Source organism: Oreochromis niloticus, linkage group LG3, assembly GCF_001858045.2.
Source record: "Oreochromis niloticus isolate F11D_XX linkage group LG3, O_niloticus_UMD_NMBU, whole genome shotgun sequence".
Classification (NCBI taxonomy): Eukaryota; Metazoa; Chordata; class Actinopteri; order Cichliformes; family Cichlidae; genus Oreochromis; species Oreochromis niloticus.
The window spans coordinates 3,176,469-3,191,817 of NC_031967.2; the positions used below are offsets into that span (position 1 = coordinate 3,176,469).

A 15,349-nucleotide genomic window follows, 5' to 3' on the forward strand; every position below is an offset into this window, starting at 1 on the left:
AACTGTAGTGACAGCACTACAAACACAGCGGGCTCAGGGTCTTAGAAGATGTGACCTGCTCTTGAAAACTGAGCAGCTTATTAAATCAATCCGTGTGTCATCTGAACACTGCTTTAATGAACGAATACAACTGTGTACAAAACCGTTAACGTGGGTTATCTGATCTGCTTGAGCTGGACTGACTTTGGCAAACGGTTTAACTGTTTCTAACTCTTAAAACTGGCTCACTTTCATCATTTGGTTCTTATTTAAAAAAGAAAATAGTTACCTTGAGTTTAGGACAGGGGTACTGGAACAGATGAACCTTACAGAAATCATCAGCCACAGCCACCATCTTCTCGTTGTGGGAGCGACACAGCGCGTTGATGTCTGTGCCGTCAGAGCCTTCCAGCCACACACCTGAACACCACAGTACCACACTCATCAGTCTGATTGGATAAAAGAACTCCATGACGTTAATGCAATGCTAAAGGAGGACAACAGCATTTTGCTTGGAGTTTCTCACCCATCACGTGGAAGCCTAGCACACAGGTATAAGAGGCCCATTCTCTGTCTTTGCTCTCAAAGCGGTTCCTCAGCAGCTTACATCCTGCTGCTATGTCCCCTGTTAAAACACAGTCACTAAGCTAAAGAACGTACTGCATGGCATTCCTATAACAGCACTAAAAGCACAGTGCTGGATGTTCACTTACAGTAAAGGATCTCATAGTCGCCTGAATTTGACATGATGTACTTCCCATCTTTGGACCAGTCCAGGTGAGTGATGAAGCTGGAGTGGCCCTGATCGAACAGATAAGCAGACAGAGTGTCAGTCATATTAGCTAAAGCAAGCAAAGCTTTTATTCTGGATTTTCATCAGAAAACTCCATAAACGTCTTTGGCATTAATCTCCGTGTTTGCAAGCTCCATACCACACGTTGCATATGAAAGATTTCCAGGTCATTAAAAGTGAAGTTAATGTTCAAGTGCATTTAAACGGCATTCTTTCTAATGTCTAGCATGAGTATAATAATAGCAATAAGAAATTACAGTGGACCAGCCTAAAAGTAACAAATACATGAACTATTTTTAACAGATGTTAGATAGCATACTGCTACAATTTTCAGGGCCGAGTACAATATCCTCAGTTTGATCTGAATTTATAAGCAGAAAGTTAAAGACAAAGACCTGGATGGCCTCTAAGACATTCCTGCAGTTTAACTAATTGGTGTGTGTTATCTGGCTTCATGGACAGACAGAGCTGACTGTCATCTGCATAGCAGTGAAAATGTATGCTATGTCTTCTAATGATGCTGCCTAGGGGAAGCATGTATAATGTAAACAGAATTGGTCCTAGCACTGAACCCTGTGGAACACCATAATTAACCTCAGTGTGTGAAGAGGACTCTCCATTTACATGCACAAACTGGAGTCTATTAGATAGATATGATACAAACCACTGCAGCGCAGTACCTGTAATACCTACAGCATGTTCTAATCGCTGTTATAAAATATTGTGGTCAAAAGTATCGAACGCTGCACTGAGGTCTAACACAGAGATGAGTCCACTGTCAGAGGCCATAAGAAGATCATTTGTAACCTTCACTAAAGCTGATTCTGTGCTGTGAAGGTAACGGTCATTCCACTGATCAGTGTGATTTGTAATAATATGTGGACAACAATGGAAGTCTGTACACAAGATTTATTGACAAGAAGGAAAATACAGCACTAGAGCAGGCTCATATTTGATGGAGATGTTAACCAAGAAGAAATAATTTAAAGTTTAACTCACATTACATTTTCCAAAGCGGGTGTAACGCCTGCCACTCTCTGTCACACTGTAGATGTAGATGAAGTTGTCATGTGATCCAACAGCTAGGAAGCTGCCATCTGAAAAGCAAGCGGTCCCTCACAGTCAAAGAGGATTCCCACTGTGAAACTTTGGTACGTGGTACCCTCTCTATTCGTTTCCTGTCTCTCTGTCTACTTTGGCAAATAAACAAAATCAATGCACAAATAACTCATAAACTATGACTGCGCATTTTTTATGACTATAATTTATTTGGCTTCGGAGAATGAAAATTTTAAACAAAAAACAAAACAAGAAAAAAATCTTTTATCTGTGAAAATAGTTTTAAGCTTTAACTCAAAGTTTACTGCATGTTTTTTGTGTGAAGGAGATCATTAACTCCAACTCCATGACCACGTGGTTGGATGTGAACACCACCCTAATCTGTCACATCTACAGTTAAGATAGGAGGAGGAGTTACTGACTGACCTGGTGAATATCTCATGACAGACAGCTGCTCATTCCCGTCAGTGGATTCAGAAACTACCTCCCTGGTCAGCAGGTCAAGGACCATCCACCTGTCAGTGTTACAGGGGGTGGAGGAGGATCAGCAGGATACAGGCAGACAGGTGGAGAGTCAGAGAAAAGAACACACTGGAATGCACATGGCTAAATTCTCCATCTACTGTACAGGAAGCCACAGATCAATGCTTCCTAACCTTTCTTTTAGTTTGGAGCTTAAGTTTCGTTATGTGTTGTTTGTCCGTTTCTATTTCTGTCAGTTTGTCATAGGATTAATAAAGAAGTGTATCCATACTGATGCAGTCCCGATCAAAAGTTTAAGATCACTTGAAAAAAAATCATATTTTGCATGGTTGGATCTTAACAAGTTCCCAAGTAGAGCTTCAACATGAACAAGAAATGAGAGTGAGACCAAACATTTTGTTGAGCGTGTAGTTTATTGAAAACAACACTTAAACTGAAACAGGCTGTTTTACAGTTTAGTTTAAGACCACACCTCCAAAAATACCTGTAAACCCCCCAAAACAGAAATCAGAGTTCCAAACATGAACTCAGTAATGAGCCGCTCCACCGTTAGTGTTGATCATTTCAAAAGTTCGTTGCAGCATGTTTGATGTAAGCGTTTCCATGAGGTGAGTGGGAACATTTCTCCAAGTGGTGAAGACGGCCGCACGAAGCGATCTACTGTCTGGGACTGTCGTCCATTTCTGTAAACTTCCCTTGCCATCCATCCCCAAAGGTTCTCCACTGGACTTGGATCAGGGGAACACACGGGATGGTCCAAAAGAGCGATGTTATTCTCCTGGAGGAGGTCCTTTGTCCTTTATGGCGTTGTGTACTGTAGCGTTGTCCTGTTCAAATACCCAGTCGTTACCACCCAGGCGAGGGCCCTCAGTCATGAGGATGCTCTCTGCAACATCTGGACAGAGCCAGCAGCTGTTTGACGCTCCTGCACCAACTGAAGCTCTGTTGTTCCACTGAAAAAAAAGCACCTCGGACCATCATGGCGCCCCCTCCACTGTGGAAACATCTCAGGTGGGATCTGCTTATCATGCTGGTAATGTTGGAAACCATCAGGACCATCAAGGTGACATTTTTGTACTGAGAACAAAAATGTTCGGCATCTGAGCCCTTCAGTCTCAGATGCTGTCTGATGGTTATGGGGCTGCAGTCGGCACCAGTAACGGCCTTAATTTGGGTCGAGGATCGTCCAGTGTCTTGACGGACCGCCAACTGGATCCTCCGGCTCAGTGCTGGTGACATTTCTTGGGGTCTTCCATTTGACGTTTTTGTTCCATAACCCTCAGGATCATTTAAGAAATTCCAAATGGCTGTCTTATTGCGTTCCACCTCAGCAGCGATGACGCACTGCGAGAGACCCTGCTGATGCAGCTCAGCCACCCGACCATGTTCAAAAAGCGAAAGTTTTTTTGCCTTTCCCATCAGAACATCCTGACAGTGTGACTACCTGACAGAAAATGACAGTGAATCCACATTACTGCACAGATTTGGCCTTTTAAAGGCATGTGGTCCTAAACTTTGATCAGCTGTAAAACAACCTGTTTCAGTTTAAGTGTTGTTTTCAATAAATTGCACGCTCAGCAAAATGTTTTGTGTAACTCTCATTTCCTCTTGTTGCATGTTGAAGCTCGACTTGGAACCTTGTTGAGATCCAACCATGCAAAATATGATTTTTTGCATGCAAATTATTACCTATTAATTCATATCCTCATTAACAAACTAACCATTTTCAACATTGCTCTACAATCACTCCACACACTGAGCACCACAAAATTAAACGAGCCACAGAGTGGTTGATGGATCACAGTCCATCTGTCCTGCTGTAGAGTCAATGAAGACCAGGCTTCTTGTTTGACGGTGGAGTCGTTGGATTGTCATGAAGCATAACGAGGAAATCATCTTTATGGTTTATGAAATATAAAACACTGATCTCTCCTCTGTAGTTTCAAATTACTTTTCTCTGTCGAAGATGTGTTTTAAATCGCCCGCAGTAGTGGTGACTAACAAATGCTTTCCAGTCCAGTTTGGTATCCAGAATTGGAAAAATGTATTCCATTTCTTTTTTTCTGTTTTGTTGATAACAAAGACAGATCCAGTCAACTAAAATGATCAGATGCTGATTTGTTTTCAGCAACTGGGTTCAGCCATGTTCAGCCTCCCCTCACTGCCATGTGTCATGATCAACAGTATGCAAAACAGCTATCACCCAGTTTTATACCAGCTGCTTTGGTAGACCATCAACAACTGTGCAGCTTCACAAAACCTTTTAGCTATCTGGTCATCATTTGTGCACGCCTTGCTTTCACAGTCATAATCAATACAGGTGGTGGAACTCTTTATGTTAATAGAAGCTACCAATTCCCAGAGTTCCTGTACCAAACACAAAGACACCAAGCTTCTCTCCTTACTTTTGTTTTTTGGTCATTTTGCTTCTGTACACCATTCATTGGATATTACATGAAACAATCACAATCATGACTGAATTGCAAACTGCCAGATGAGGCCTGTTCCCCATTATTTCAAATTAAATGGATAAAGATGTGGAGTTGGTTCCAAGACTTAAACTTGCATTTGGTAGAGGCACTCTCAGTGTCAGGCTCAAAAACACAAGTTGATTCAAGTAAAGAAAACCCCTTTACAACACTGAGGTAATTTAAGAACACTCAAGAATGCAGGTGTATTACTGTCAAAATCTACAATCAAGAGGTGCTTTTATGATTTGAAATACAGAGTTTACAACAAGGTGCAACCCACTGGTTGAACCTAAGAACAGCAAGACCAGAGTAGATTTTCCCAGACAACATCTAAAAGAGTCGACACAGCTCTGGAAAAAAAAAAGCTGTTGGACAGATGAATCCAAAATAAAGTTGTGACAGAATAAAACAAGAAGAGTATGGACCCATGCATGCTCACTCATCCAGGTAAGTAAATCCCAAACGGCTGATTCTGTACATCTGCATGTTTTCAGTGGGAGAAATGTTTCGTCACTCATCCAAGTGACTCCTTCAGTCTCAGCTGACTGCAGGTTTCCAACCTTATAAACAGTACATTTGCACAATGACTGACACCAGCCCACTGAGGAACAATGAGCTGGGAGGTCAGTTCCTTGGTCATTAATATGTAAATTGTCATGATCACTGATCAGTGGGCATGAGTCCCATTCACAGAGAGTTGGGGTGAAGATGGTGACAGATGTACGCTTAGGGTCTCAAGACAAAGAAATTGGATTCTTCAACAGTCAAATCACCTGATCTAACCCAACAAAACAGGCTTTTTATTTAATGAAGAGCAACAACCGGCAGTAATACTTTTGTTAAACCCCTTAAATTAAAGCTGGAAGTCTGCATTTCACTCACATCTTCACTGTTTTGATTTAAAATCCATACAGAGGAAAATTCTCCAAAATGTTTCAATATCTAAAAACTTGTGGATGTAAGGGTGTGAGATTTTTCAGTGTTTAGCTCAGATATATAACTGCTGCTGCTTTGATTTACCGTCCTGTACTGAGGCCGACTGAAACCACCGATCCATTAGGGCAAAAATCAGCACACAGGCCGTACTCCTGCCAGAGACAGTAAATAATTCAAATCAGAATTATGGAGTATACTTCCCTGTAAAATATCTCGAATATAAATGAACAAAGCACTCAAAGAATGAAGGTTGGAATTGAGGAATCTCACCTCGAGGGTGATACACCAGTCCAGCTTGTGTTCCTCTGTGTTCCACAAACACACCTGCCTGTCATGGCCACAGGTGAGGAAGATGTTCTGGGAGGGGTGAGTAGCCAGTCCCCACATCTCATCTACATGGCCCTGTGAAACACACACACAGACACACAAAGGAATAAAAATGAATAAATGTAAAGGTATGGCAGTTTAATAACCTTCTTAATTTTAAATTGATCAAACTACGTGAGTTTAGTTCTTCAGAGGTTTGATAGATACCAAGTAAATATGGTGCTATAATCCTATAAAGTGGAGTAGAGTGACGCTCAGTTTAACACAGAACAATAGCTGCTATGTTAACTTGCATCCATCATTCTATGTTAACCACATAGAATGATACTAGATACAATATTAAATAACACAGTAATACCGTTTCTCAGTATTATTGTAGGATCTTTGCCCTAACTTACAATATAAATGGTAAATAGCGCTTTACTTAGTCACTAAGGACCCCAAAGCGCTTTACACTACATTCAGTCATCCACCCATTCACACACACACACACACACACACTCTCACACACTGGTGATGGCAAGCTACATTGTAGCCACAGCCGCCCTGGGGCGCACTGACAGAGGCGAGGCTGCCGGACACTGGCGCCACCGGGCCCTCTGACCACCACCAGTAGGCAACAGGTGAAGTGTCTTGCCCAAGGACACAACGACTGAAACTGTCGGAGCCGGGGCTCAAACCGGCAACCTTCCGATTACAAGACAAACTGCCAACTCTTGAGCCACGATCCTTGAGCCATCGTGGCTCAAGGCTCAAGTGGCTCAAAGTGCCTTGAGGTAACTGTTGTTGTGATTTGACGCACTATATTAAAAAAATAAATAAATAGAAATGCCTTAAAACATTTACATGTCTGACCTCAGAGCAGTTTTGTAGGCACAGACCTGATATCTGATGTACATCTTCTCATACACACGACACAGCTTTGAAAAGTTCAGAATAGCTGAATGTGCACACACACATTAAAGCTTGAACATGGTTTCACATATATACATATATATCTTCTGAAAGGACACAGACATGTCTTTAATTTGTTAAATGTGTTTAAAATTGTGAAACTTCCGTCATCTGAATGCTCGACACACGTGAGGTGAAGCAGAAGCTGTAACAGATGTTGGGTTAGCTTCAACATTGATCAGCTGTCATACATGCATGTATGACTCCCCATAGCCAGGGCCGGCCCTGGCTATGGGGAGAGGTGAGGGCTGGTTAAATGCAGGTAGAAGTAGATGAACCATGATGTCCTAGGAGCCTGACAGCAAGAGCCAGAGAGGTAGAAGAGCACCAGCTGCTAGCGTTATGGGCAATTGTGCCCAATGCCCCAAAATAAGCCAATTCAATAACCCAGGAGGTGCTCGTCCCTCCACTTCACCCTTCACATGGAAAGCAGCACCAAAGGCCTGGGCCAACAGCCACTTCAGCTCAGGGACTGTCATAAAACTGCATTTGCTGCAGTGAAGTGGTGTCTGTGACATCATTATAGAGCTGCAGTAGTTTTCACTTAACCAGCTTTTCACAACAACTCAAACCAGTCAGTCAGTAACTGATGCTCATCAGTACTGCTGAGAACAGAAACAAAGAAGAAGAAGACGCTATCTACGATTTCATCTGAGCAAAGCTGAAGTAAAAAGACATCAAACAAAATGACGATACCAATATCAGTTTGATATTAGACACCGCAGCTCCTTGGTTAAAACTAACCAACTAGTAACCAAGGTCACTTTTCAGAATAAAATTATGCTAAAGGCACCAAGTGAGATTACATGTGACCCAACACCTGACCAATCTATGTGTCGTATATCTGCTGCTGTGTTACATGTGCTGTAGACAGGCTGCTCTGCAGGACAAACCTCTAATGACGTCATTTTACCAACTATTCCAATTCCTTAACTGTGCATCAGGTGATAATAGCAAATACATCCAATCTGTGAAATAATTGGAAGATGCTTTTATTAAATGTTTAAGCTGTCTATAAATCATATATCAGATAAAAATATAAAAATGCACATGTTGTTTTATCTGTTGGTACTAAAATTCTCAGCGAGCATCTACAAACCTGACAACACTGATGTCTGTGAGGTCATTAGCTTACCTGCACTATGGCCACAAACCCGTCTGAGAAGGTTCCTCTGAGGATGGCATTTCGAGTCGTACCAACTAGCAGTTCCTCTTCGTCCACGGCTGCAATGGTGCGGACAGCCCCAAACTGTTCTGGAATCTGGACAAATGCCATTAATGAGAGAGCCTCTCCACCAGTTGTGACATACACATGCACACACACATAGCTGTAGTTCACCTCACACTCTCTTTCAGGTGCCAAATCAGCGCTCCAGCGGATTATTTTACGGTCCTTCCCTCCTCCACTGAGCAGACCTCCACCCTGTAGAGCGCACAGGGTGAACACGCTGCCTTCGTGTGCTCTGGTCTGTCGCATGATCTGGTAGGTTTCTGTGGGAAGTCACGACACCAAAACTTAATTTAACCTGCAAAATCTGGTGTGAAAAAGTGTTTGCCCCCTTCATGATCTCCTATTTTTCTGTACGTTTGTCACACTTCAGTTTCAGATCATCAAACTAATTTATATATTAGACAAAGATAACAGACGTTTCACTGTCGTGATGTTTGGGAGCCATCGTATGAAAAAATGAGGTTCTTCATAGAGCATGGCAGAAGGAGGAGGTGTTTTATGAAGAGTTTCGTGGACCACGACTGTCCTACTGAGGTCCTCAGAAGACGCAATGAATACAGGGAGGCCAAGATACTTCGAGAGAACCGCATCAGGTTTCAAACCCCCGATCCATCTAAACTGCGGGGTTTTTTCTGACAATGGCACTCGCCTATACAAGGCGAAGCAACAAGAGATGTGGTGACTGCCTGTCACTGTGCTAAAACCTACAGCACCCCAGATCAAGAAGTGATCCAGTTGCTGTCCGCTTAGTGCACGGCACGCGGACACCGAGAGAGGGGCTCGCCGGAGTGGCCTTCGCTTCAGATGTTCATGAGAGATAGTGACGCCTGAAGATCTCGGATTGTTTTACAAATCTGATATTTGTGTAAGATTGGCTATATTCTTCTCTGGGAACATCATAATTATGAAGAGTAATTAACTTGGTTTCTTCCTTTTCTTTTCGTAATAATATATTTTTATAACTCCGAGTTGAGACGTCAGACAGAAACATGTTACTGTGTGGACATTTATTAAGGCGCTCCCTCAGCAAGGAGGGGAGATGTACCCCTATTGGGACCTGGTCAACACAAGGTCATGCTTCAGAGGGATCGCCACAGATTAAGCAGTGACCTATCCGATCATGCTCCTGTTTTTTGTACAATACATATAGGAGACGATCCACGAAACTGTCTCCACTCTGGAGACTTAATACGGTGCCTTAAACAACCCTCAGTTCATGGTTCTGATGAGGGAGGAATTAAAATGATTTTTGCAGATTACAGATACGGGAGAGGCTGAGCCATCGATTGTATGGGACACTTTAAGCAGTAATTCAAGGAAAAAAATCATATCATGACGCACACATAACAAGAAAAACAACTAAGCAGAATGAGGGAGGGAGTTTTTAGGACATCCTGATAATAAAGAATTACAGTAGTCCAGCCTGGAAGTAATAAATGCGTGAACTAGTTTTTCAGCATCACTCTGAGACAGGATATTTCTAATTTCAAATGAAAGAAAGCAGTCTTACATATTTGTTTAATATGTGCATTGAAGGACATGTCCTGGTCAAAAATGACTCCAAGGTTCCTCACAGTGTTACTGGAGGCCAAGGTAATGCCATCCAGAGTAAGAATCTGCTTAGATACCATATTGCTAAGATTTTCAGGGCCGAGGACAATAACCTCAGTTTTATCTGAATTAAGAAGCAGAAAGTTAGCGGCATCCAGGTCTTTATGTCTTTAAGACATTCCTGCAGTTTAACTAATTGGTGTGTGTTACCTGGCTTCATGGATAGATAGAGCTGCGTGTCATCTGCATAGCAGTGAAAATGTATGCTATGTCTTCTAATGATGCTGCCTAGGGGAAGCATGTATAATGTAAACAGAATTGGTCCTAGCACTGAACCCTGTGGAACACCATAATTGACCTTAGTGTGTGAAGAGGACTCTCCATTTACTTGAACAAATTGGAGTCTATTAGATAGATATGATACAAACCACTGCAGTGCAGTACCTGTAATACCTACAGCATGTTCTAATCGCTCTAATAGGATATTATGGTCAACAGTATTTATGACCTTTTCCAGGCTGAGAGATCTCAATTACGTTGTTTCTCATTTGTTCCTGAATGTGGATCGCAGCATGATGTCGGGATTTAGAGGATCCACTTGGTTTGGCAGGTCCTATTTAGCTGATTTCTTGGTTGTGAACAGCTGTGGCTGGAATCAGGCCGAGGTGTGGCCAGAAAAACTGAACTTTGCTTTCCAAACATTATAGTCTTACATTATAAAAGGGAGGGGAGGGGTGCAATCACTGTTCACACAGGGTCATGTAGGTTTGGGTTTTTTCTACTTGATAAAAACAGCTTCATTTATAAACTGCATTTTGTGTTTACTTGTGTTATCTTTGCCTAATATTTACATTTGTTTGATTATCTGAACATTTAAGTGAAACAATCATACAAAAGTATAGGAAATCAGGAAGGAGGCACTTTTCACACCACTATACTTTATCGTTTACATTTCTGAGTTCTTAAAGCTTCTGATTTTCTAACACACATCATTTCAGTCACATGAATGTACGATTCCAGATGTAAGCCAACATTTCAACTTGTCACTCCTTACTCAACAAAACTGGAAACAATTTCCAAACACCACATTTATATGTTCAAACAAAACTCTCCAACTATCACCGAATCTTTAAACCCTTTTTATTTCAGAGATTTAGTATAAGGGGGTTTTTCTTCAGCACTGAAGTGTTCCAGTCTGGTTTCAAAGCGTTTCACAGCACAGAATCTTTAAGGAGTTTTAAATAATATTTTATTATCTACTGACTCTGGGGATTCTATTATTTTAATGCTTTTTGATCTTACAGCAGCCTTTGACACAGTCGACCAAAGTATTCTTATTTCTCACCCCAAGCACTATGTGGGGATTGAGAGGCACAGTGTTTCAGCTCACACGTGTCCGAGGATATTTTCAGTTTTCAGGCCCCTCTTCTGTGGAACCAGCTTCCAGTTTGGATTCAGGAGACAGACACTATCTCTACTTTCAAGATTAGGCTTCAAACTTTCCTTTTTGCTAAAGCATATAGTTAGGGCTGGACCAGGCGACCCTGAATCCTCCCTTAGTTATGCTGCAGTAGATGTAGGCTGCCGGGGGATTCCCATGATGCACTGGGTGTTTCTTCTTCACTCACCTTTTTAAAAATCCTTTATTTATCCAGGTAAAAATCTCATTTCCGAGAGAGTCCTGGCATTTTTCACTCACTACAATCATTAGTTATTATTAATCTCATATTTGTTTAATATGTGCATTGAAGGACATATCCTGGTCAAGTATGACTCTCAGTGTTACTGGAGGCCAGAATCTGGTTAGAGACCATATTTCTAGGAATCTCTGGCTCTCTGCCACAGCGCGTCTTTGTCTCGTCTTCCTCCTGTCACGCCAACCGCTCGCAGCAGATGGCCCCGCCCCCCCCTGAGCCTGGTTCTGCCGGAGGTTTCTTAGATATGTTTAAATACCGCCTATATAGCTATCTGATATTTAGATATGTTTGTTAGACCCTACTTTTTTATGTGCAGCACTTTGGTGAACTTTGTAGTTTTAAATGTGCAGTATAAATAAAATATGAGCCTCACCTGTGACTTATTTGCCTTGGGAGATCAAAACAATTATCCCTGACAATACAGCTCCTGGAGTCACTCAGGTATGTAAAATCGCCCACTCGATTATCATTTCCTCATCTTTTCATCAAGATTCTATCTATTTTATTTGAAATCTAGTTTGTTGCCAGCACATCTGACAGTGATGTGTCTCCACAGAGATGATATCCATACTGATATTTCATTCTCTAGACTTTGAACTGACATACAGCACCAACCTTTGGCTCCTTTCCCGAGAGTTTTGATATCTGCAGCAGATTTTCCCCAAGTCAGGATGTTCCCTTCAGAGTCTCCGGTGAGAACATCTCCAGTCAGGCTGAACACAAAGCACTGGATGAACTTGGGCTTCTTGTATTTCTGAAAATAATAAACAGTTATTTGATCTTTTATATTAACTGTACTAATAACCGTTTACATGTTTCCATCCATTTTTTTAGCATGTTGAATTTTCAAGTTCTCTTTGCTGAGCTTCTTCCTCTTTTGGCCTCTACAGAAAGAAGCTGCCAACTCCATCTTCCTCTACTTCCTTGCACTAGCACACGTTAAATGAGTTTAAAAAGACAGAAATGTCAGTCAGGACAAACACGACTGAAGTTAATCTTACTCCAAAGATCCCTTGCTTTTTCGTGAGCTGTCCTCCACTCAACGTCCAAAAGTAGACGTGGGATTTTCCACAGGTGATGATGTTGGCGCTGTCCCGTGGGTTAAACTCTACAGCAAACACAGCCTCGTTGGTACTCTGAACACACAACAGCATCAGAAGGGTTAGCGCTATTACAGCATGAAATGATCCGAGTGCATCAGTCGTACTTCAACTCCACTCACATTTTGCAAAGTAATTTAAGGCTCTTGAATCAGATACACAAACAACAACTTTGGGCTGTAAAAGAAAGGAAAGATTTCTTTTGTTTTAATCTTGAAAGTGACCATGTGACCAACGCTACACACTTGAAGTCCCATTAACAAATGTTCATGAGTTGCTGCAGGCAGACTCGAGCTACTGGAGCCCTGCTGTCAGACTGATGGACGTGGAACAACAAGCTGGCAATCCTCTACTTTCCTAAGATGCTTTTTTGCCCAATCTATGAACAGCAGATAAGTGAGAAGTTCTGAATCAACTCAGGAAGTCACATTTTTGCTGATTAGAAAGATGGGATACAGCTCAGAGCTCATTTAATGAGACAAAGTGGGACATTGTAGCACACTATAGAAAACACTGGTAATGTAGCCAGTAAAATGTTGCACGTTGTTGTGAAATTGTCACACGGTTTTGTGGTACCGTCTTCACTTGTGTTTTATGCATAGAGCAAACTACCATATTAAGTATTTTAAAGAATGTTAAACAGACTCTTGCATTTTGGGCCACACACACTGACATTCTGGCCACTTGCGAATCCTATGTTGACACAGTGTTTTCAGCCCATGCATGCAGCCTGCTACGCGCCACAGAATACCCTGGAAGCTCTTAAACAAGCCCATTCGATTCTTTTCTCAAGATGACAAGTTCAAACACCAACCTATGCAGTATTTGCACTGCCGCTTTACTGAGCCCACGTATGGCAGACAAACGCACTGTATGAAATATTTACACTGCTGCCATGACAGCCGTGCTGAAACTGGTCCCAGGGAAGTTTAGGCATTTGGGGATTAAAGCCCATAACAGCAGAGGGGAGACTTGGCTGCCAACACCCCGCCCCCTGCCCCGCCCACAATCTACAGAGAAAGCCCATATTAGAAACAGGACCTACAGTACCGAGTACCTGTCACTGTGTTACAGGATGAAGCACTGATTATTTCATAAGAGTCACTTTTAAGCCATCAAACAAACATTTATAAATATTAATATTAGACAAAGATAACCGGATTAAATACAAAATGCATTTTCTAAATGATGGTTTCATTTAGTAAGAGAAAAAAAGCTGTCTAAACCTACATAAATAATTGCCCCCTTCACTTAATAACTACAATCAAGTGTTTGCAACAACTGGCAATGAGTCTCATTACTCCTCTTTTCAAAACTGTTTGAGTTCAGCCACACTTGAGGGCTGGTGAGCTATGATAACACAGGCTGTAGGCTCAATTTGTCTTGAATGTATGACATTCAAACTAAATAACCTGGTGTTATTCTAACGTCTGAGTGCCGTCAAAGATTAACATCAGTATGTATACTGAACAGATTCAGTGGTTAAAGCTATAACAAACTCATAAACACCTGACGTTGACCGTCTTCCCTTTACCTTGATCTCTGCATGCTTGGTGCGCTTCGTGCAATCCCACAGTGACAGCATGTGGTCATTAGAGTCATCAATGACACACAGAAATGATCCAGCGTCCTAAAACACACCACCAGAAAAAAGGAAACAGAATTAGAAAATGTCTGCATGTCCGAACAATTCAATTCAGTTCAATTCAACAGTCGTCTCAAGGCGCTTTATTTTATAAGGTAGACCCTACAATAATACAGAGAGAAAAACCCAGCAATCATATGACCCCCTATGAGCAAGCACTTTGGTGACAGTGGGAAGGGAAAAACTCCCTTTTAACAGGAAGAAACCTCCGGCAGAACCAGGCTCAGGGAGGGGCGGGGCCATCTGCTGCGACCGGAAGGCAAGTCAAACAAATCATGCTGAATCTAAGGCAAATAAATCTACTTTACCAGATGTTTTACATGCATGTGTAAATTACCATATCTAAATCGAAGCATTTACAAAAAAAGCCTGTTTCTTGCTCCTGTTGAAGTGAATGGAAAAACATGAAGTTCCAGGATGTTACACAGCAAACAACTCACAGCAAAGGAAAATGCCACTGATCCCACTCCCCTCTGGAAGGTCCCCGGTCCGATTTCCCACAGGGTGACCAGCGTGGTGGAGTCCCAAATATAAACACACGGTTGCACAGCCTGATGCAGATACAGAAACATCACTCACTCTTTTGTTGCCACTCACTGCAAAATTAACCAAGCTGTACTGAATGTTTCCACACATCCTCGTCCTGTGAAAGTTTGATCATCTTTTAACTTATGACGGGGACTCAAACTATGTTATTTTAAGGGCAGCAATAGTCACCTTGCCATCTTTGTCCACCCCTGCTGTCTGGCCAGATGCCACTCGCACTTTGTCAGGATGGAGTGTGAGACTGCAGAGAAAGACATTTTCTGTGTAAACCTTTTGTATGTTTGCTGTACAGAAACATGAGGGTGGTGGGTTGCATCCATCATGGCAAAATGACAAACATGTGCTTACGGTCAAATAAACAGTGCCGTCTGTGTTTGGTCACAGAGGTTTGTTTGGCTGTGTTGGCTGCAGCACGATGAAAATGACTCAAAGGTTAAATGCTGTCTTTTTGGCACAAAAAGCATCGAGTGAGCAACTTTAGCCTTTCTATACTCTGTTGTGCTGTTTTAGAAAAGAAGACTAAAAGACTAAAGTCAATAAACAGACATTTACAGCTGTGAGCAGAACTGTGCAGTTT

The 15,349-nt window shown here is 41.9% G+C and overlaps 1 protein-coding gene across 2 annotated transcripts in view; it reads right to left on the reverse strand.

The window, feature by feature from the left end:
* eml3 (EMAP like 3) overlaps positions 1–15,349 on the reverse strand; it is a 34,642-nt gene that overhangs the window by 1,140 nt on the left and 18,153 nt on the right. For both annotated transcript variants that reach the window (XM_005463398.4, XM_019349016.2), the window contains 14 exons: positions 14,944–15,013; positions 14,667–14,777; positions 14,116–14,211; positions 12,483–12,617; positions 12,097–12,235; positions 8,342–8,493; positions 8,138–8,263; positions 5,992–6,123; positions 5,806–5,873; positions 2,258–2,346; positions 1,772–1,869; positions 693–780; positions 506–604; positions 269–399 (listed from right to left, as the gene is read on the reverse strand). In XM_005463398.4, coding sequence (XP_005463455.1) covers positions 269–399; positions 506–604; positions 693–780; positions 1,772–1,869; positions 2,258–2,346; positions 5,806–5,873; positions 5,992–6,123; positions 8,138–8,263; positions 8,342–8,493; positions 12,097–12,235; positions 12,483–12,617; positions 14,116–14,211; positions 14,667–14,777; positions 14,944–15,013 — 1,534 coding nt within the window. The remainder of the gene's footprint in view (positions 1–268; positions 400–505; positions 605–692; positions 781–1,771; positions 1,870–2,257; positions 2,347–5,805; positions 5,874–5,991; positions 6,124–8,137; positions 8,264–8,341; positions 8,494–12,096; positions 12,236–12,482; positions 12,618–14,115; positions 14,212–14,666; positions 14,778–14,943; positions 15,014–15,349) is intronic.